Below are 22,014 nucleotides of genomic sequence, written 5' to 3'. Positions count from 1 at the left end.
AGACAAAAGAGACAACAAGATGAATCACAGAGAAGAAGGATGAGCAGCACTTCATAGATTAAAGCAACAAATGGCAGCTGGGCTGTGAGAGTTTGCTGGGACTTGTGTAAACTGGTTAACACGAGCACCTCTGAGAGCAGCTGGCATGAGCGTGTCTGATTAAAAGCCCACGCAGGGAAGGACACAGATTGACTGGAAAAGATGCTTTGCATCAGACTTTGTCATTCGGTTGGTATCTTGAAATTCAGCTGGATTTAAATCGTTCACTGTGCATACATTTCTGTCATTGCTACAGTCGCAGAATTAAGACACCGTGCCATCAATTACATACAGAATTACCTACGGTGGTTTAACCTTGAAAAACGAACTTAGAAAATACTGCCTGAGGAACAACGTTGCTTTATTCAGCACTTTCAGATTTATTGGTATTTTTTTTTTAAGTTCTACTTTGCGTGATGGCTTATTTATTGATTGGATTTTTGCTTCATCGATGAGACTGCTCATTTTTGTTCTCTTTTCCTGTGTTAATTTATTGCCCAGCTGCTGGAAAGGGATGACACAGTACAAGGAAACATCCTCAGGTGAGCTTCTACCACTGCTGGTGAGCAGCTATGCTCATCTGCTTCTTCCCCCAGAGCCTGCCCTGGTGCCACTGCAGCAATCAGCCCCAGGAACTGGGGAGCTGCTCGACACACGTGGCAGAGGAGCAGCTCCACGAGCCCAGAGCAGCAGAAACATGGGATTGCAGGAATTCCAGGAACAGCCTGGAATTGCAGGAGATGGGTGCTACATGATCCCAGGCAAACCAAATTCTGCAATGGAGCTATTTAACCACTCCAGTGCTGGGAATGGCACTGTGCATTTTGCCTGTAATTAGCATTTTTTTGTTTTTACGAACTGGAGGTCTTTTGCGTTGAAATGCTGAAGTCTGAAGAGAGAAATGCATACAGCTGCGAGAAAAAAAAAGTAAAGGAAAGGCACCAACTCTTTTGAAATGAATTTCACTGCTAAACTGTACCTGTAATTGTTCAGATACAGATTCACATTCTGACATTAGCTCTGGTATAATTTCACCCTGCTTTCGGAGCTCTTCCAGTTCCTTTGAAAACATAAAAGAAAAAATATTAGTGCAAGCTTCAATTTAAAACATAATAAAAATTTGAAAAGATGAAACGGCTTTGCATATTTTATTGTACTCTGCGCAGTATTTGGATGGAAAATAATCAAAACAACCTGCCTGCATTTCAAAATTGCTAATTTTCTTCAAGAATACACTTTTTCACTAAATTTTTTTACTTTGCATTTCTAAAATAGGCAATGTAATCTAATCTCTAGCATGAATTCCATGAATTAGATTAATAAAATCTTAACCTAAACCATATATATGCAAAAGATGTATTAAATACCAGAGAAATCTGAATGGCTGTAATGCTACAAGCAATTTCCAGATGGTAGCAAAGAGCAAATTAGGCAATTTCAATGATGTATGACAGCAAAAAAAAAAAGGCCAGTGGCTTTACCAGCTGCACATACAGAGACAGCATCACAGAACACAGGTGTTGTGGGCTTTCCTCCATGGTACAGCTCTGAGAACCACCACCCACCCCCTCCCCCAAAATCTGTGTTTGGTTCTGGCCTCACCACCCAAATTGAGCAGACTCGATGAAGGGAATTAATGGAAAGAGCAACAGTAGGAATCCGTGTCTCTGCTGGAAATAAGGACAACTTGACTTCAAAAAAAAGTGCAAGTCCCTCCTGCAGAAACTGCCCACGGAGGTGAAGATCTCCAGAGAATGCAGGGCTATACCCCTGGACTACCTGGACTTGTGCAAAGCATTTGACACTGTTCCACACAAGAGCCTTGAAAATCAGAGAGGTGTGGATTTGGTGGAGGAACCCCTTGGTGGACAAGCATCTCCTACATGAGGGTATCAGCAGCTTCTTTACATGGCAATGCCATGAGCAGACTTTGGGTTTGGATTCCAGATCAAGAAAGGTTACTTACGGGTAGTTTAGAGCTAATTGAGAACATGCTAATGTAAGCACGAGCTTTTAAAACAAGTTAGTATCTTTTCAGTGTAAATGGAAGACAGACTTGTAAAATTCATAAGTCAATGAATTTTCTGGTTCATTTGGTACAGTAAAAACGTGAATTTGAGGAGAATTCTAGGAGAGAATGAGGGTTGTTATATATGCTATTGCAACATAAAGGCTGAGAAGACAGCATTACATTTTCCTTTGAAATATAGGGCTGAAAAATACCATATTTATGACAGTGCATCAAAAGCCATCTCCCTAAACTATTTCCTTGCACCACCACAAAACCCCTTAACAGCAGTGCTTTTAAGAGCACCAGCAGAAATGCAGTAATGGCACATGGCAAACTTTACTGCACTGCTTTTCCTCTTCAGCCAGCACAGAGCATTTGGTCACTGTGACAAGGGAAAAAAAGCTTCCCATTATTTTCCCCACTGTTCTGGGGTTCCAAGCCTTCATCCTCCTTCGAAAAATTAACACTCTGTAAAGTCAAAAATGACAGACTGGGGTATTCTAGATTAATCTGAATTCTCACTCTTGGCATTAGTCTTGAGACCAGAGCGAGACCATAAACCAGAAAAGCTGCAAACTATGAGCCACCTAGAAACAGGACTTGTTGCACAAATGTCAAATTATTTTGTAAATGATGTCTTTTTAACAGCAGTCCTGATGTCTGTGGGAATTTTTGGCATGGGGAGAGTCAAATGAATCTGTTCTCAGCATATATCTGTCTGCCACTGGGCACCAAGCTTCACCACTGGCTCTTCTACAAGGACAAGTGTTGTGTACATAAAAACATCCTTTTCTAACCCCTGCCAAATGACAGTGTGCAGTCACAGTACATAACACATCACAAAACTTGGTTGGAGAAACACTACCAAACAAGGGACTGGACATGGGAAACCTAGAAACAAACAACACCCCAAGACATCAGCCTGCTTCTGGTGGTAGGTGAGCCATGACATAAATATACAACCAAGGAGAGAAGCAGACAGTCCCACTCAAACATGAAAATGCCATTTCTGTGTTCAGGGCACTCACCAGCTCTTTGTCCTGAAGTTCTGTTTCCAGTTCCTGGAGACGCCTGCTCAACTGTGCATTTCTTTCCTTCTCTTTATTTATTTCATTGCACTGTTCCTCCAGTTCTTCAATCTTTAAGAAATGTCAGACATTAGGTAAATTTTTTCAAATTTCTGAAAATCTGGGGCAGAACACAGCTGATTAAATGGATATGGGATCTGTTTCCCAAATCATAGCATTTGATTCACTGCAACCAAATTATCACTTCTTTCCTTCAAAAGAGTCAATTCACACATCCACTAGGAAACCCTGGGTCTGTATTTATTCTTACAGTCTCTCTTACAGGTACTCAGGAATGCACAAAACACTGAGCTGCTAAAATAAGTGAACTGGGGATAAAATCTGCACATCACTCCTATGAAGCCAACACAAGGCTACAAGGAATGGGTTTTCTTAAGACAACAAGGAGAAGAAGTCTCCTGGGGGTTGCTTATTATTCTAGCTGGTGTATGAGGGACACAACATCAAAACTTTGGGAGGAGAACCAGTTCAGAGCAACATCTGCTGCTTTGTTCTCTTGCCCAGGGATGCGCTTTGCTCTCTCCAAAGCTCCTGCTGCCAGCTCTGGACTCAGCTCCCAGGAGATGCACTTCCCACAGGCCGAAGGACCAGCTCATTAAAGCATGTACTTTAATTCTCAGCTTCATGTTGCTTTGGGATTGTAACTTCCCCCATTTCAAGGTAGAGCAATATGCAAAAAATTCTGACCCAATTAATAAAGGAGAAGGAACGTCCCAGGGCACTGCAGTGGTGCAGTGTGAGCACTGAGCAAAGAACCTACTTGGGGAAAACCTCAGAAAACCTCCCTGTACAGAGAAAGGCAGCACATTATACAGAGAGCATTGCTGCACAGTCTGGCTGGTCACCAGCAAAGTGGTGTTTTAATAATCTCTTCTTCTCTGGTACAGCTACTGGGATGTGGCATGTGTTGATAAGAGCAACTTTTCCCTGCAATAGTACAGAAAAGGAAATAACTACCCTGCAAATTATGGTATTTTCCATAACATACTGTTCCAGTCTCTCATTTCTCCCCTATCCACAAGAGATTGGAAATAGGAACCCAAATCATGTAACAACTAATATCAATTTGTTAATGTAACATCAGTTAATACAGCTCTGGTTTGATCTCTGTGTTACCACTGTGCACCCATAAGACACAAGTGAATAAACAGTGAGTATTGGCCTCAGAAAGAAGGTTGTTCCATTCCACAAGGATTTGCAGTGCCAACAAACAACGCAAACCACCTCCAACACTGAAATACTACTTGCAGCCTACTGACACGCAAAAACACATGAAATTCCTCCCCTCTTCAAAAGCAAACACTAAAGAAAAAAATATCCTCACCAGACTGATACAATCTTAACTCTACTTCAAATGTCCCAGTGCTGCATCTAAGCAGCAGGAAAAGGATCCAGCTTTTCCAAAAACATTTAGGATGAATAGGGTGAAAATATCCCTGCAAAAGCAGTGCTCATGGAAAGCAAGATCCATCCCTCCCCCGTGCCCAGGATCCCCTGTGCCCACTGGGGCTGTTGCAGATTTCACAGTATTATTATCTGAGAGAGGACACCAATGATTACTCTAAACCCAGACTTCACAGATTTAAACCTCTGAGTTGTTCTTTGCTGTAGCCATTGCTAACCCTCCGTCTTACACAGCTGAGAAATGAAGGGGAAGAGGCTTTTGATGATGCTTGTTGGCAGGTTTCTGGATGAGATGTGCCAGGTGTTAATGCTGGAGGACTGGGCTCACAGCCCACAGTGCTGAGGAAATAACTCATCATCCTCATTCCCCTGCACACTGCTGGGATTTGCTTCTAACATGAACCTGAGTGGTTCCCTGGCTGGGGTCCTGTAGGTAACCAGGCCACAGCCTCACCTTCTGGTGGAATTTAAGTGAGCTTTGGCAATAGCAGCCCCACTTTTAGAACCTTTCTGGTTTCTCAGGCCAGCCAGCAAGCCCTGCTGACACCAAATCTCCCAAGTCCTGACGCAGGGAACCTCTCATGATGCAGCAGCTCCTCTGCTCCCTCCCTGCCTGCTGTGTGCAGGGGGAAGCAGCCTGACCTCCCCATCCACGTCCCCTCCAGAGACCAACCCCATCTCCTGCCACACACAGTGAGGAAGCCGCAGAGACCCCAAAGAGGGGGGCTCTCCCGTGGGTGTGCTCTGTACCTTGCCCCTCAGCTGGTCGTTCTCCTCCTTGCAGGCTGAGAACTGCTTCTTCCAGTGCTCGATGCTGGCCGCAGACTCCTGCAGGGCCGTGGACAGCCGCGCGTTGCTCTCCCGCAGCGACTGCAGCTCTGTCTCCCACTTCTTCACGTTGGATGAACTGAGGACAAGAGGACACCGTGAGGTGGTTCCACCTTGAACTCCTGTGGGCTCTTAGTCTTTACCTGTTTGCAGACCCCCCCATGTTCACCATTGATTTGTTGCAGCAAGAGGAAGAGCGCTGGGATGTGTGTAATTGCCTTTAGCCATTACATGCCTACAGAGAACAAAAGCCTTAATTTGACTGTCTCTGTCAAAACAAAGGGAACTACCAACTCCAGCAGCAGTGGCCTGTGTCTGGAACAAAAGCCCTGCTGGCACAGCAGGCTGTAGGGCCCAGCTGCCATTTGCACACAGGGGTGTCACCCTGGCAGGGCAGGTCCCTGTCACCTCCTGAGCTGCAGCACCTGGGGCTGGGCACCTGCACCCCTGCAGCACGGCCACTCTGCACATCTGCAGATGCCACAGCAGCTCCAATGGAAGATTTCAGGGGGATGACATGATCTATATTTGAATTTATTTTAATGCTGACTCTTAACTATAAAAGTGTTACATAATGCTGCAGAATTAAACTACTCATTCCCCAAAGCTCTGAGCTGCAGCACAGAGCACAAGATTAGAGGGCAAAGGGGAGAAAGGCTTTGAAACTCCCTGAGTGCTACTTGGTGCCTGCCTGTGGAGGTGTCTTCAGCAAGAGGAATGAACCACCATTACTGTTTGAAACAGGTTCAGCTATTGAAATGTCAATAAGGAGAGATGTTGTACTTCAAACACAATATGTGCAACCTCGGAATTGCTCACTGGATAATGCTGCTTACAGTGATGCTTTGTTTTTTTAATACCTTTTTAAAGAGTAGCTTGATCTTGTTAGATTTGCTTTCTATTCACAGATACGCATTCACATGCAAGAGGCAGACAAGGCAAGATCCCAATAGGGAATTATTCTATTTTAACATTGTAACTTTGCATATTGCAATGCCTGTACTTTCACTACAGCTGCAAATTACTCTTCTCAGCATTTTCAAATTATTTATCAAAGCAAATAGCAAAAAATGTGATTTCAAGGGGCTCTGTCCACAATTTAGAAATATCCCCTAAGATTTCCAAGCACTCTGATGAAATTATACTTCTCACTTCAACTTTTTATGGTTGAGTTCATTCCCTTTCATAATTTTAAATATCCGTATCTATTTTCATCAAAGTAAGTGTAGCAAACTCAAAGAGGAAGAAAGATTGGCTTCACATGTTATCAGCAGCAATTGCTCCCCTATGGCTTTAATGTTATTTCTGTAGTTCTAAAACTTCATGAAAGAAGATGGCTATAATAGTTGGCATCAGCAACATTAAAAGAGAGCTTATTTCTTCACAAACCACATCAGGAATAAATGAAATGGGGAATATTTCTGAACTGGATACCAGGAGGTACTTGCTAAAATCTGTTCATTCATCCATTCTGCAGTACCCTTTTGAATTAATTACAATCTGAGTAATTTCTGTTAATATCATTACCCATCAGATAATTACAGCACACTTTTCCAATGCAATTTAGGTTCTACAGGAACTTCACCTTTGGGCTAGAGCAATTTTTAATTTATCATTCTCAGATTTGAGATGTGCCTCAGCAGAGCCACCGTGTGATGCCTTCTCGTCGTCTGTGCCATTCACACTTGAAGCTCGAGTGGAAGATGGAGTTTCACGTCCAGACTCCTGCAGCACAACACACAAACGAACACTGGGTGTCTCCTGCACCTCCTGCAAGACCACAACACCAATTTCTTTGTAATCTTGATCCCACACCACTTGGCTGAGACCTCGGCTCTCCTGGCAGAACAGTGGTAACACACACATACCCTTTTCATCTTGGCTGCAAAGCTGGTCTGTTTAAAAAGAATGAAAAAATTACAATGATACACAAAAGGAAGTTTAAAGTGTTCAAAGCTTTTACAAAGTTTTTTTTTTTCCTGATAAGGCTTGTGTTTTCTAAAAGTTGTTTGGCTTTTTTAAGATAATGAAACAATACAACACACAAAGTTACACAAACAAACAAACAACAATAATACTGCTCCTCCAAAGACATACTGTTCTCACACTGCTTGGTGCTGACCACCAACAGAGAACAAACAAAGTGAACTTCAAAGACCATGAGCAAAGTCTTTACAAAATGATTATCCAAAGCCAGCCACTCAGATATCTGTGGGCCCCACAAACAGGGCTGGTTGCAAGACTAAAACCATTCAGCAGCTTTTTCTGATCATTAATCTGAATTCTTCACTGATCAAAATCTTTCCTCCAAACACTGGCCCAGGTCAGGAACACCTGCTGAGCAGGGTTCACTCTTACCTAGAGCAGTGCACACCAAAACACAGCCAACCATGCAGAGAGACTGGGGCAACACTCAGTTCCTTCAGTGAGTGGAAACCCAGCCTGGCTGGACACTGAGGCACTGGGGAGTGCCAGGGGTGCTGCCCAGGAGAGTTCACTGTGCAGAGACACAACACAGCCTTCTGCCACCCCTAAAGCACTGCCCCTGCTGCCCACAGCCCCCCTCGACACGGGAACACTGGGCACAAAGTCAGGAAACCAAAGCCCACAGGAGTGGGCTGGACAGGTGACAAAAAGAAGGACATCAATGAATCTCATTTACTGTCTGCTGAACCACTGCACTGAATTGCTTGCCAGTGACTCAAACAATGTTTAACAGTACGAATCAAAGGATGTATGGCTTTCCCTGTTATTAAAAAAGTTGTAACAGCTCAAGGACTGCTGAAAAAATCAGATTTAAATGAAAGTAAAGGGCATGGAGGGATGAAAAATATTCCTCTGACAATGCTAATGTCCAGCAACTGACAATTACCTTCAGCAATCTCCATTTTATATACTTTAAGCTGCCTGCCAGAAGCTGGCACAGTCCATTTGAAAATTTAATTTTAAATTATTTATCCTGTATGTGTACAGGTATTAAAGCTAAATTACAAACCTGTGAATGATTGCTTGAGGTCTCAATTTTCTCTTGAGATCTGTCTCTTGCAAGTTTGGCAGCTTCTTTTACTTCTTGGAACTTCTCTGCAAACTAGAAAAAGCATGAAAGATATTTATTAACATGATTTATCATCTAATAAACCATTAAGATTGCTATCTTCATATGGCATAGATGTCCAAAAGTGAGCAACTAATCTCATTAATTTAGAAGTTTTGGCAAGGAACAACATTTTGATTCTTTGGCAGCATGGTTCTTCCAAACGGGGGTGTTTCTAAAAGAGGGACATCTCTATAACTCTGGCCAACCACAGTAAAACCCATGGGGGAAAAGGAGCATTTGGTTTGATTTGGTTTGATTTGGTTCTGTTTCCTCCCCCTTCTCTGTTTCACCTGGTGTTGGTAGTGTATTAAAGACAAAAGTACTAAAGACATATGTTTAGATAAAAATATTATCAATGTCTTTACTCCTAACAGCAAGTGAATTCAATTAAAGAATGCAAATGAGTTCATCTGCAGGAGGCAAGCGAGGGATTATCAGGACACAGGAAAAAGGAGAAGGAGGTAGATCTCGATGTATGATGGAGAAACATGAAAACACAGCTTTTCTGCTCTAATTTTCTTATTACTTTCAAAAATAAAGGTAGAAGACTTCAGATAAAGGCTCGAATGCTTCCTGTGAGAGATACATCAAACTGGGGGAGGTGAGAGGAAGGAAAGATGGAAGGTAACAATCCCAACCTCTATGAGTTGCTGCCAAAGCCAGCCTGGCACTTTTGCAACACAAGTATTATCACAGCCAGTCAGGGTTGCAGGGCTTCAAACACTTTAAATAGTGTTTAAAATTTTAAAAGGAAGATTACAAAGATGGAAAAAAAAAGGTATAATGCATAATTTAGTTTTAAAATTATAGTGTCTCTACTATAAGAATAGGTACGTTTATCTTTCAGCTAAAACTGCTTGGTTTTGCTTGCCTGTGTTTTGAGAAACTTGAAATGCTAGAAAGACAAGGCGTTTTAAAAGTAAAAATATAAACAGATGTATTATTGCACAGTTTATGACAAAAGGATTGCCATTATACCCTTTGATAATTTGGAACACTTATGAAAAAATTGTAAATAAAAGCATGAAAAAAACCATCCAATTTTACAGCTGAAGAATAGAAAGAAACATTATTCATTTAGTAATCTTGCCTTCTAACTTTAGATTTGCAGCAGGTATTTTGCATGCTCTCTCAGTAAGAGGCTGGGACTGTAGAGACTGATTAAACAAATCTTCCCCATTTGGTCTAACAGAAATCTGGATTTACACGTGGAGGCTTGTGTGTTTTGTGTCACACACACAAATGGTAATTTCCAACAAACACACACACATATCATGGTTAAATCCCCTGTTGTAAAAGCTGAGTGACATTCTGGTGCACCCTGCCACATCTGGTGATGCTGGTGCACGAGCATGGAGCTCTGGGCTCCAGCTGCCCTTGAATATATATATATATATATATATATATATATATATGTATGTATGTATAAATATATATTCCCCCTGCCACAGCTGGCATTGCACATGCAAAGCGTGTGCCCTGGGATGGCAGCAGCTGCCATCTGATGCCATTGCAGTCACTACACGCACAAGTGCCTTGATTACCTCTCCAGCACTCCACACATCGTTAAGAACAGCCACATTACCTTTGTGCCTTTAGTGATTTAACTCCAACTTTACACAAAACGTCTCCCTTGCTCTGTGACACAGCAGCTACAACCAGCTGATTATTTCTAAAATATTATATCAACTCTAAGTTCCACATTTGTGTTTCTTGCGGATAGTATAAGGCTGTTTTGAGTCTGTCTTTTATAATAAATCTTTCTCTTTTATGATAAATCTCTTTATCTTATGTATGAAAAATTTATGAGGGTTCTTCGTGGATGATACAAAATATGAACAGACAAAAAGAATTGGAAGTGATCTATCAAATTTTATTTTGCAGCTATCTTCGTAAAGCACACAGGAGACTGCTGCGAAAAATTATGTGAGCTGGGAAGAAAAAGACATTTTTCCACATTTCCATAATAAAAAAAATGCATATGATTGAGCAATGCTAATCTTCAATACTAACCCAATAATAACCTCATTGCATAAATGATTTCAGTCATGTCTCTAGTTTGCCAACACATGTATTAGACACATTTGCATTTAGAAAGTTCTGTTCTGAGAGGGGCAGTGCCAGCCCAGCTGTGCAGCACTGCAACTCTCATTGCACAGGAGCAGAGCAGGAGCTTCTGGAGCCACCCAGAGCCCCAGGCTGGCTGAGAGTGTGGCACAGCCACAGGGCCAAATCACCGGGAGAAATCACAGCTGATTTCTCTCTAGTAACCAACAGCTTCTGTCCAAACACAAATAATTGACACCACAAAATCATGCCCCACCTCCAAGGTCTAAGTTGACTTTGAGCTATCAAACCATTACAATAAAAGGGAGTGCTTAATGAACGTCAAATTCCTAATGAAAAAGTGTGTTCAGAAAATGAAAACTTGGTAAGTGTGGTCTCAAGGGGGAACGAAAATCTAAATCAAAACCAACTACAAGAATCCCTAATGTTTCTTCTCCTTAGCTCCATGCTTGCCCTGTGGCAAAGTTCCCAAAATTAGAAAAAAACCCCAAAAAAACAAAAAACCCCAAAAAGAACCAAAACCCAAATGACCCAACAGTCCACCATGGATCACAGGACGTGTCTCCCACGCCCCAGGAAGCTGTGTGACTAAGCTGCAATATGGAGAAGATTTGCTGCTACCAACACTTGTGAAGCCTTTTGGTCAGGCAGCTGCAGCCATGAGCACTGCTTGATTAGGAGTCTTGGCCAGTGAAATTTAATGGGGACTCGAGGATGCTACTGTGCATTGCACAAATTATTTAAAGGCTGTTCAAATCCACAGTCAGTTTGTCACCAGGAGAAATATATATATATATTCAAATAGACCTCCTTAGCATTTTATACATTAGAAAGCCTGATTTTGTACGCATAAATTTTAAGCTCCTGGTCTGGCATTATATTTTATGTCTCCTACTGACAAATTGTGCCAGTATCGGATGAAGCAGCTGCTCCCACCCAAAGCAGGCTCATAAATATTTCATCTCCCTCTCGGTTTGCAGCAGGCTGGGTGATGTGGCAGCCCAGGGGAGCCCCGCTGTGCCGTGACCCACAGCACACACCAGCCCTCCCCGTGGTTCTCCCAGGACGAGCCCTCAGCACGGGGCACACGGGCTCCCAGTGAGAGCATTTACCCCAGAAAGTGCCCAGCAGTTTGTAATCTTGTAATTGTAAGCCCTGTAAAACCAGGGCTGCAGCAGGGGCTGTGCTGTGTGCTGGGACACACTCTGCCCCCAGCCTGCTGCCCTGCAATGCAGTGACAGGCACACACGGCACACAAAATGTGCAAGAGTGTGGAGAAACAAAGTCCAGGGCTTCCCAGGGGCCACAGGCAGCTGCTTTATGATGTGCAAAGTCTAGCTTTACTGGCTTTCTCACCCATATAAATCTTTGTCCCCATGCCCTTGACTACCTGCAGCTCCTCATATATAGCACGGCTGCCTCAGAGCACCCTGAACAGCAGCAGAAATCTTCCTGAACCACTTTGTGTGCAAAATTCAGCACTACCTGTGCAGCACCAGCCCTGCCTTTTCACACCCACACACAGTGTCAGACTCCTGTGATTCCTGCCTCAGTTTGGCTGAAGCAATGTTTGAACAATGCCTGGAGACCCTTCTGAGGCACAGGGGGGAAAGGAGGGGTCAGGCAGTCCTGCAAAAGGGGAAAAGGACCCTGAGCAGGACATCAGCTTGAAGCCCTGGGATTCTCCCAATCAATGGGAATGGTAATTAGGTTACTGGGTCACAGAATGCAGTTTTCATTAATGGCTCATGTTTAATTTGAACTGCTTTTCCCTATAGGTATGGATTAATGCTTTAAGTATCTCAAGAGAAGCAAAGCATTAGAATGAGGCAATATCTTTTATTAGGCCAAGCAATGTACTTAAAAATGCAGGCATTTTTAGGCATGCTAACCTCTTCTCCTGCCTCATTATTTTCCCTTGCTTTCAACAGACATTTTTCAGCTTTATTTATTTATATTTATTTTAAGCCAGGGCTATTGATCTCTGGTTTAGGGGAGTTTTAGTGTGCCCTTCCAATTCCTGACTAAGCACTTCAATTATTTCCCGTAAAATAGGCAAGCTTTAATTTATATCTTTTATAAGAGTATAATGATATTAATATAAAATGAAACTTGATTTTACTATTCCCAATACACTTATACAGCTGTAATCCCACTCTCAACTCTGATCTTTCTTACTAATGGCTCAATAATTAAACTGAGAAGCATAGACAATAAAAGAGTATCTATGTCCCATTGCTTTGCAAGGTGGCAATAAACCAGGTTTTCTTATATTTTTCAGCTAGGTAACTGTCAGAGTTCTGGTTTCTTTTCTTTTTCAAAAGATCATCTCAAGCTATTTTCAGAAGTGTTCCCCATAAGCTCCCTCTCAATATTCTGACCAGACAAAGTCTTTCTGCTGATTTGGAAAGCCTTTTGTGCAAGTAGAAGGTTGTATTTTGGGCAGTGGGCTCTTCAGCAGATCATGCAGTGCAAACAAATGAGCAAAATGACCTGGAAAGAAACACAGCTGCTGCTGTGCCCCTGTATTCACACTGGCTCTACACTGGCCACGTGAACACTGACGAGCTGACACCAGCAAGGCATTTTCTTCTGAGTATGTGTTTGATAAGGTCTGCAGAACATGGTCAAATTTCTCTGATTAGGGTGCAAAGTCCTCCAAATGTACCTCCTGCCTTACCAGAGTGAATCCAGTGCCTTAGTATATTATTTACCTCTCTTCTTTGGAGCCAGACTCAGCATCACCTACGTCCATTTTAATCCTCCCCTACTCCCACACATCTTATTAGCTACTATGAACACCTCTTTGCCCAGGAGTGAAGAATAAGAAATGAGCAGTCCTGCACACCTGAGTAAGCATCATAAAACATAACCATCTCCAGCAACTCATTTTTAAACAAGCTTTGCACATCATGCCTTTATCATCCCTGAAGAACAGATTAACGCCATGGCACTTTTATGGGCATCCCAAGTCCAAAAATAATTTAACATATCAAAAATAAAATAACTTTTACCTTTAAGAAACACTTGCAAAAACGCAATTCTCTAGAAATTGCAAAAGCTTATTAAGAAGATGTACTAAAATAAATTCCTGTAGTGACTCGCTTGATGGGGAAGTCCTTCTACTGCAGTGCTCGGCCTTTGCTGCTTTAGACACCACAAGAAACACCTTTTTCTCCTGACCCTTTTCTTATTAAAGCACAGGAGAGGACAGCAACATGAGAGGCTGTGGCATGCCCAAGGACACCCTGCTGAGGTCACTTATGAAGCCCAGTGCCAAGCAGCCAATGCTTCAGGAGTCAAGTACGTGTTAGATAAGTAGGGCTTTTTACCACAGAACAAACAATCATCTCAGCTGCTCGATAAGCCCTTGTCAAGACCACGACTCCAGTGACAGGGGAATATTTTCAGGTGCTGGTTATTCAGAACAAGAGGCTGCTCTGGCCTTTACAAGCCTGCTAACGTACCCAGTCCCTCCTGCAGGAAGTGTTTCATTAATACCAGGTTCAGGATGAGGGGTTTGGTGCTAACGCAGCTCTGTCAGCAAGCCCTGCCATCAGCACATCCCCTGCCACCAGCAGCACTCAGTGCCACCCAGAGACAGTGGGTAACCCCAGACTGGCCGTGCTGAGAGCCCCTGCAGCAGCACAGCCTGGAGATGTGCTGTGTGCACAAAGAAGGAGCAAGGCAGCCTCTGCAGCGAGCCCTGTTACCTTTGTCAGCTGCTGCTCGGAGGGGAAGCCCAGCCCGAACACGGTGTTGGCTCTGCTGTCTGCCCACTGCCCGAACTTCTGCGACGTCTTGGTGAAGGTCATGTTGGGGGTGATGGTGCTGTTTATGATCACCTGGCCACAGAGAGAGCAAACACCAGAATTAAAACGTGCAAGTCGCATCGGAAGTGCATATCCTAGCAACGGTATCATCCAAAGCAATTAGAAGTCTAAATTGGGAAATTGCTGTGTTCAGAAGATTTTTTTTTTCTTCCCAAAACAAAACAGTTTTTTTCTTGTCTTAATTCTTGCAGGAGTTCTGATGCTTTGTCTTTTTTTTTCAAAGTACCATCACAGCCCTGCAGCTAAATGTGGCTGCGGGAACGTCACTGAACTCAAAGCAGGGTCAGGAGCCACAGAACTACCCTGGCAGAAATGCAGATGCAAAATCCTCTTTTTTTGCATTGTGAAGCCACACAGCCCCTGCCCCAACAGGCACCTGCTTCAAGCCTCCACCAGTGACACCTGAACTCGGACCTGGAGGGCAGAGAGATATTTCTGCATTTTTCCATTTGTCCTCAGGCCTCCACAAATGTCAGAGACATATCAGAAGTTTTAAACAAAACCAGACAGTAAAAAGCAAGACAAGGAGAAGCTGATAGCTTAACAGTGAACTTTACTTGGGAGGGTGGTGAAGCACATTACCAGCAACGCATATGCAGTATCAAATTTGGGCCTTGGAACAAATATTTTGCCTCTTTACACATGTTAACTAATGCTTCACCACCAGCAACCCTGAAAGCAACAGTGGTTGTTGTAATTAAAGAAATAGCCAACAAGAAGAGGGCTGGTGGATGAAGTCTCTGAGGAACTTGGTGGAACAAATATAAAATGTAATCTTGCTAAAAGGAATGAGGTGTATGTCAGTTCATTATAAAAATCTTAACTTTATTTTGAGCATACATCATTATATGAGTCTAGCGACTTCTTCCCCTGGAAATTAATTCATGTACAATGTTCTTTCTGCTAGCAGAATAAGAGCTTTCTTTAGTAATGCGTACCATCATTTCCAAAATGCAAATTATGCAGTAATTAAGCCCAATCTGTGGGACAGTTTAATTAACATGATCAGGAAGTATCCTGGCAACATCATTTACTGTGTATTCCAAGCAGTTTTTTCCTAAGCTATCATTTACATTTAGCAAAAAGTATGAATTAAATTTACCAGAGAAAGATCCTTACTTGCTTCCATCCCCTCCTTGACCACTGTGCTAACACTTTCATTTGCTTTCTTAAAAATTACTCAACTTATTTTCCTCTTTTTGCATCACCACTTTCAAATAAACCCACGATTTTCTGCCATTCCCCACCCGTGGAAGTTTCACCAGAAGGATCAAGGCAGAGGAGAGCCAGGTGAGTGGTACCGCTGAAATTGTCCTTTGCAAAAAAACCAAAGAGGGCAAGAAAGGGGGAGAGGTGACCCTGCAACCAGCACAGGCCAACACACTCTGTGCAGACAACACTGAAGCTGTGGCTGCTCCATCCCTGGTGTGTTCAAGGCCAGGTTGGATGGGGCTCTGAGCAAACTGGTCTGGCAGAATTGTCCCTGCCCATGGCAGGGGGTGGAACTGGGTGAGCCTTGAGGTCCCTTCCAACCCAAACCACTCTGTGATTCTGTGATCAATTTTCACAGTCAACACATCTTCTCGAGTGGCTGGTGCACAGGCAGAGGTATGAGCAAAGCTGCCTGGATGTGTTCTCCTCCAGCAAACTCATGCCACAGGAACAGCCAATAAAATCCAAGTGTCATTTTAGTGATGTAAATTAAAAGAAAATCAGAGATTTTATGTAGGGGTTTGACAACATGAATGGACTACGATAATACAAGGATTGCATGGCACAGAGAGTCAAAAGAACAGGAGGAAAAGCTACCACCAAACCCTAAAAATCAGGGTGCTTTCCAAAAACTTTAAAGAAAGTGCTATACGTATATTTCTGTTAAAAAAAAGTCTTAGACAGATAATCCACTTACAAATGTCTAGCTTCTCAAGTTATAGAATTCATTTTAAAAACTATAACATTTCCAGAAATTTCAAGTCATGGAAAGTATTATTTCAGTCCTGCTGTGCCTATCAACTTAGACACCTGGGGAAAAAAATAATAAAATGACCAGTTTGATTGAAAGGCAAAAGCTTCACTCATGGATAGCTGACCCTGAGAAGAATAAAAATTCCTCCATTTCTCCTACAGTAATCATTGAGAAAATACAAACATACAAAAAAACCCTACACTAAAGTTGTCTTGTACAACACAGCTCAATATTATGAGAAGTGATAAAAGGAATAATGAAGTTTGCAAACTGTAAACCAAGGAACACCTTATTGAGCAATGAAATGCTAATGCTCTACATTAGTTGAGCACCTTAGAAGTTAATTTTTTCTGTGGCCAGCAGAGAATCCAAGGAAAGGTTGTGGCAAGCACACACCTCCAAGAAACTGACAGTTCATCTGTTAAATTTATAATAAGCTGCTATTAGTGAAACTGCCTGGGAGCTGTCTCTACCTTTCCCCTTAAATCCTCCTCTGTCAGTCAGGCACTTCAGAAATGCTGCATTCCTACAGAGAAGTGAAAACCTCAGTAGCATCTTAGCAGATTAAATCAGAGCTCATGTTTCTATGAGTTCAGAGGAGATGGATGCTGTGGGTACATCACACTCATTCACCTGCTCTTCCTGCCCATCCTCGCCCCATCTGCCCGGACATTCCCTCCCCACAGATCCGGCCATCATTTCAGAGCAGTGACACTCCACTGGCAAGAGATCAATCACATTGGTGGTGTTTAGGAGAAAGAAAGGGTGCTGTGATTTCAAAGAACAATGAACACTGAGGCACTGAGGCTTGCAGGTGTTCCTGCCAGGTAACCCAGCTTATCCCCACTCCCACGCTGCCTCGGCTACGTGAGACCAGGACAGCACTCCCCAGCACTCCTCCATCCCCTGGCAGATGGTCTCAGTTGGGGCAGGGGGCAGCATTTGTGACCACCACAACTGGAAAGGTCAAATAACTGGGAAACTTTTCTTTTTTTTTTTTTTTTTCTTTTTTTTTTTTTTTTTGTGAAAGTATGAGCCAGAATTTTCAAATTTCGAAAGGCAAGAAGTAAAAGGGCACTATCTTGCTGCAGGCAGGATGAGCCCCTAGGCTCTTTTCCATCCCTACCTGCAATCCAGCATGATAATTCTATAAGAGAAGGCCACTCATCAATTCAAATGAGCCCTTATGAAATACTTTGCATTTGGTCCTCATTTGTATAAGACACAGTGAAATTCCAGCTGCATCATAAGATGGAATAAACTTGTGGACTTTCATCCAGGATAATGGCTTCAGAAGACAAACTACTCTCTAATCAAATGCAATCAATCCCTGAAGTGGTTAAAGAGTTCTCCCTAAAGACAAAGGCAAAGAGAAACATAATATAATAAGCACCTTACAGAATAATAAACCCATTCATCATACTCAGTTGTCTACGTGCGGTTAGAAAAGAAATCTGCCTTTGCGCTCACCTCCATGCAAATGTATCAGATGGCAAACATTCCTGACACACCTGCATGAGCCACGCAAAATCCTGTGCTAATTTCACTTCCTTTGGGAGAAAATCAAACCTGAAAGATCTAAATTTTTATCTGAAGATGACACAGAAGTATGTTCACAGCACAAGGTAGCGCTACCTCACCCAGAAATGACTGCAAACATTTAGGAACGCACTGGGTACATTCATCAGATAAAAGTGAATGCAAATAAGCTGGTGTAGAGCAGAACATTCATTGTCTGAAACACACCCATTCTGCTGCCTTCCCACGGGAGAGAAACTGCCAAATAAATCACGAAGGAAGAGGTCACAAGACGACCTAAGTGCGTAGAAAGAGAAAAACGTATTGGCAGCTCCTGCTGCTCGTAATGTACGAGCAGAGCCCACAAACGCAGCTGCTGCTTCCTTTAGGGGAACACTTCCAGTGTTTAAAGGGCTCCACTCCCGCACACCGCGTACCACAAGAGTGCAGGGAAGGGGTGAAGCCGATGTGGCTCCTGGAAATAGCCTTTCCCGAGCTGCTGCTCCGATAACAAAAAGGGAACGGGGGTGTTGGCAGCTGGGAAGCGGCGGGAGCGGGGCTGGAGCGGCGCACGGCATTTGGCAGAGCACAGCGCGATGCCTGGACCCAGACAGAGCACAGCCCGGCACAGCCCCGGCTCCAGCGCACAGCCCGGCACAGCCCCGGCTCCAGAGCACAGCCCGGCACAGCCCCGGCTCCAGAGCACAGCCCTGGCTCCAGGGCACAGCCCCGGCACAGCCCCGGCTCCAGAGCACAGCCCCGGCTCCAGAGCACAGCCCTGGCTCCAGGGCACAGCCCGGCACAGCCCCGGCTCCAGAGCACAGCCCCGGCTCCAGAGCACAGCCCGGCACAGCCCCGGCTCCAGAGCACAGCCCCGGCTCCAGAGCACAGCCCGGCACAGCCCCGGCTCCAGAGCACAGCCCCGGCTCCAGAGCACAGCCCGGCACAGCCCCGGCTCCAGAGCACAGCCCCGGCTCCAGAGCACAGCCCGGCACAGCCCCGGCTCCAGAGCACAGCCCCGGCTCCAGAGCACAGCCCGGCACAGCCCCGGCTCCAGAGCACAGCCCCGGCTCCAAAGCACAGCCCGGCACAGCCCCGTGCCTGGCTCCAGAGCACAGCCCCGTGCCTGGTTCCAGCACACAGCCCCACGCTTGGCTGGCAGGTTGACGGCAGGGAAAAGCAGAGAGGAGAGCAGCGATTGCAGAGGGCATTTGGCAGAGCCACTGGCACAGCTCCGAGCAGCAGCAGGAGGATGAACATACCGGCAGGAATCTGCCAGGACACGCACCCAAGGGGTGATGAGCCATGTCAGCCAGCCCTGCCATCAGCTTCTCTACCCAGGAAAAGGCTGAAATAACAGCTATGAAATAGCTAATAAATGTATTGGCCAATACATTTTCACACTGTGTTAAATTAAATCAGAAAAGGACACCTTATTCTGGGACAAGAGTGCCAGATTAGGAATTATTCTGGAATTCCCCCTTTGAATTCACATTACCTGTTACTCTGAAATCACCACACCTCCAGAAAAGCCCCAAGGCTCCAAGCTATAGGATCTACTCCTTAAGACTATACTAAAATCTCCCCATTTTATTTTCACACCTCTGAATATGTGCTTCCAGTTTGCAGCCCTTGTGAAATTTAATTTCCTCAACCCACCAGGCTGCTAATCTTCAGTAAAGATGTGTCCCAGTCTAAAAACAGAATTGCAGAAGGAAAGAAGCTGCTAATCCTCTGGCCATAGCTATCACAGGCTCAGCAGGTTCTTCCAGCTCATCAAGTCGACATGAATCAGAAGGGCTTGTGACACAGGATGTGAAGATGAGGAGTCAGAGGTGGATTTACAGAGAAATTCTTCCTTTATCCCAAATATTCAGCAATGCTTTTGTGGAATTAGCCCACCTACATTTCCATGGTCTGTATTATCCTTTGCAGTCTCTACCATCCTTCCTAGCTCTGCTTCTAGACAGGATGTGACATATTTTCACCAGTATGTCACTGGTGATAAACTGCTCATCTCGTTTCTAGTCCTAGAAAGCCACTGCACACACACACACATTGTCAATCAAGAGTGGTAATAAAGGGAAAAAAGAGAGCCCCTTGCTGAGACCACCAAGCTGAGTAAAGCCAGGGAAGGACAAAGACACAAAACCCAAAAATAGCAATGGCATTTGTTCCAGCTTTGCTTTATCTGCTGCACCTGACACCTACATGGCACTTTTCCTGGGACAGGCTGAGGGTGTGGAATCACTAGATTGGGAGACTCTAAGTGGACATTAGGAAGAGCAGTGAGTTTCCCCACTTTGCTCTTCCTCCTGCTCCACTCCCCCCTTGGAGCAGGACGGGGGAACCGGCACAGGGCAGGCACAGCTGGCAGGAGCCACCACCAGGCTCTTGCTCTGGTCACCCTTCATTCATCCCTTCAGTGCAGCGAGCCTGGCCTGCTGCTGCTCTTCAAGAGCTGCTGTTGTACACAGTTAACCAAGACAGCAGCTATTTCACCATCACTGGACTCCAAAATCTTCCACAGCTACACCAGGTGCTCCTGGGGGAGGTGGGAGTGCAAGAGGACCTGCAGAGGTTCCTGCAAACAGGGAGACACCAGGACATCTTGCACGACACACAGGACTTGCTGCAACCCTTGGCATTTACCTCCCATCCTGAGCTCCCTCAGCAGAGAGGAGACTCCTTGTATGGGTAAAGCCTCTCATGTACTGCTGCTGCTTGTTTCATCGGGAAAAGGGCCATTGCCACAGTTGCACATAGTGCTTTTTTTCTCTTAAATTGCCTTGCATCCCCAGGATAATTCCATGAATGATGAGGTTCATTTTTAACCCCAAGAGCCAACAAATAAAAAAAAATGCCATACAATTCTTGTCCTTCATAAAAAGAAAAGTAAAAATAGCCCCCCCAATAAAAAGACTAATAACTGTTTTTCCTCTGATAAAATACCTCTGTTGTAAAGTCCTCACTAAGAACCTGTCTAAATGCAACAAAGTGGGTTCATGATTGTGTGAATTCTATTAAGTAAATCTCCTGCTACACCTACTCCATTTCTTCCCAAGGTAATTAACATCTCTGCAGAGTTGGCTTCCCACTCCTCCACCCAGCCTAAATCTCTAAAATCTCCTATTTTTGCTTTGACATCTGACTAGAATTTTTTTTCCTTTTAGGCACAGCACACACATCCACCCTCCCACACGATTCAAAGCACCAGCAGCTGTTTCATGAAGAAAATCTACAGCAAGAGTTTTCAAACCCTCTGGAACAAACTGTTACCCAGGAATTTCATGCAACAATTTTCAAAATATATAAATCAAGATGCTTGTGTATTATTTTCATATGAGAAATAAGATTCCTAACTTATCACAGAAAGGGAGAAGGATACAGTGGAAACTATTTTTTTTGCAGTGACTAATATTGGGGTGACGGAAAAGGCTGCTTTGACTACAATTATAAGAAATTACAAAATTTCCCATAAACATATTTACATTTTGGAAGATTTAATAAAAGCATATCATCTTTGTGTGCAGTATAACCACATCCCTAAGTTAATTATTTAAGCACTGATAATTTTCTACATTCTTCAAGCTTATGACAACAGCCTCACCGAAGCCTGAAGGTCCCTTTTGAAAGGCAGGAATGGCACAACCACACAGCATCATTAAAGACTCCTCTATTCTTTAATAACCTACACACCCTGGGAGTGGTCAGCAACAGGACAGCTTAGTTCCAAAATCTGGAAAAACTGTCCCTTGGCATGAGCAATGGCCGTGATGGGCAGGTACATTATTTTTAGGAGGTAAGGATGTCCAGGTTTCTTTACAATGACATCCCATGGTTTCCATGCCTCTCTGGCACGTTCAGGTCCCCCACAGGTCTGGTGATCAGAAACCACTCTGAGTGGGCCAGTTCCTGAAACATTTGTTTGGGCAGAGCTTTTCTGAGTAATTTTACAGAGGGGTTTTAAAAAGGAAAAATCTACCCAGTCCAAAGTTTCCCTGCTTGCTGGTAAGTGGTGCAGCAAGAAATCCTTAGCATGGATTTGTGTCTTTTCTTTTTAGTGAGTACCAAATTTCATTTCTAGAAAGGTCTTTGCAATCTCCTGGATTCAGATGGGTATGGTCTTTCCAGAGCCAGTGACACACACACACCACACATGG

The 22,014-nt window shown here is 43.9% G+C and overlaps 1 protein-coding gene across 4 annotated transcripts in view; it reads right to left on the bottom strand.

Moving 5' to 3' along the window:
- Nucleotides 1-22,014, bottom strand: part of HOMER2 (homer scaffold protein 2) — a 59,801-nt gene that overhangs the window by 6,861 nt on the left and 30,926 nt on the right. The window contains exons 3-9 of one of the 4 annotated variants that reach the window (XM_063412396.1): nt 14,248-14,379; nt 8,366-8,458; nt 7,239-7,265; nt 6,956-7,140; nt 5,293-5,449; nt 3,079-3,189; nt 1,019-1,099 (exon numbers count right to left, since the gene is read on the bottom strand). In XM_063412396.1, coding sequence (XP_063268466.1) covers nt 1,019-1,099; nt 3,079-3,189; nt 5,293-5,449; nt 6,956-7,140; nt 7,239-7,265; nt 8,366-8,458; nt 14,248-14,379 — 786 coding nt within the window. The remainder of the gene's footprint in view (nt 1-1,018; nt 1,100-3,078; nt 3,190-5,292; nt 5,450-6,955; nt 7,141-7,238; nt 7,266-8,365; nt 8,459-14,247; nt 14,380-22,014) is intronic. The other 3 variants (XM_063412398.1, XM_063412397.1, XM_063412399.1) reach the window with 3 other exon arrangements.

This window comes from Prinia subflava, chromosome 15 (assembly GCF_021018805.1).
Source record: "Prinia subflava isolate CZ2003 ecotype Zambia chromosome 15, Cam_Psub_1.2, whole genome shotgun sequence".
In the NCBI taxonomy this organism is placed as follows: Eukaryota; Metazoa; Chordata; class Aves; order Passeriformes; family Cisticolidae; genus Prinia; species Prinia subflava.
Note: the sequence above shows the minus strand (reverse complement) of the source record. Positions and strands in the feature narration are given on the sequence as shown.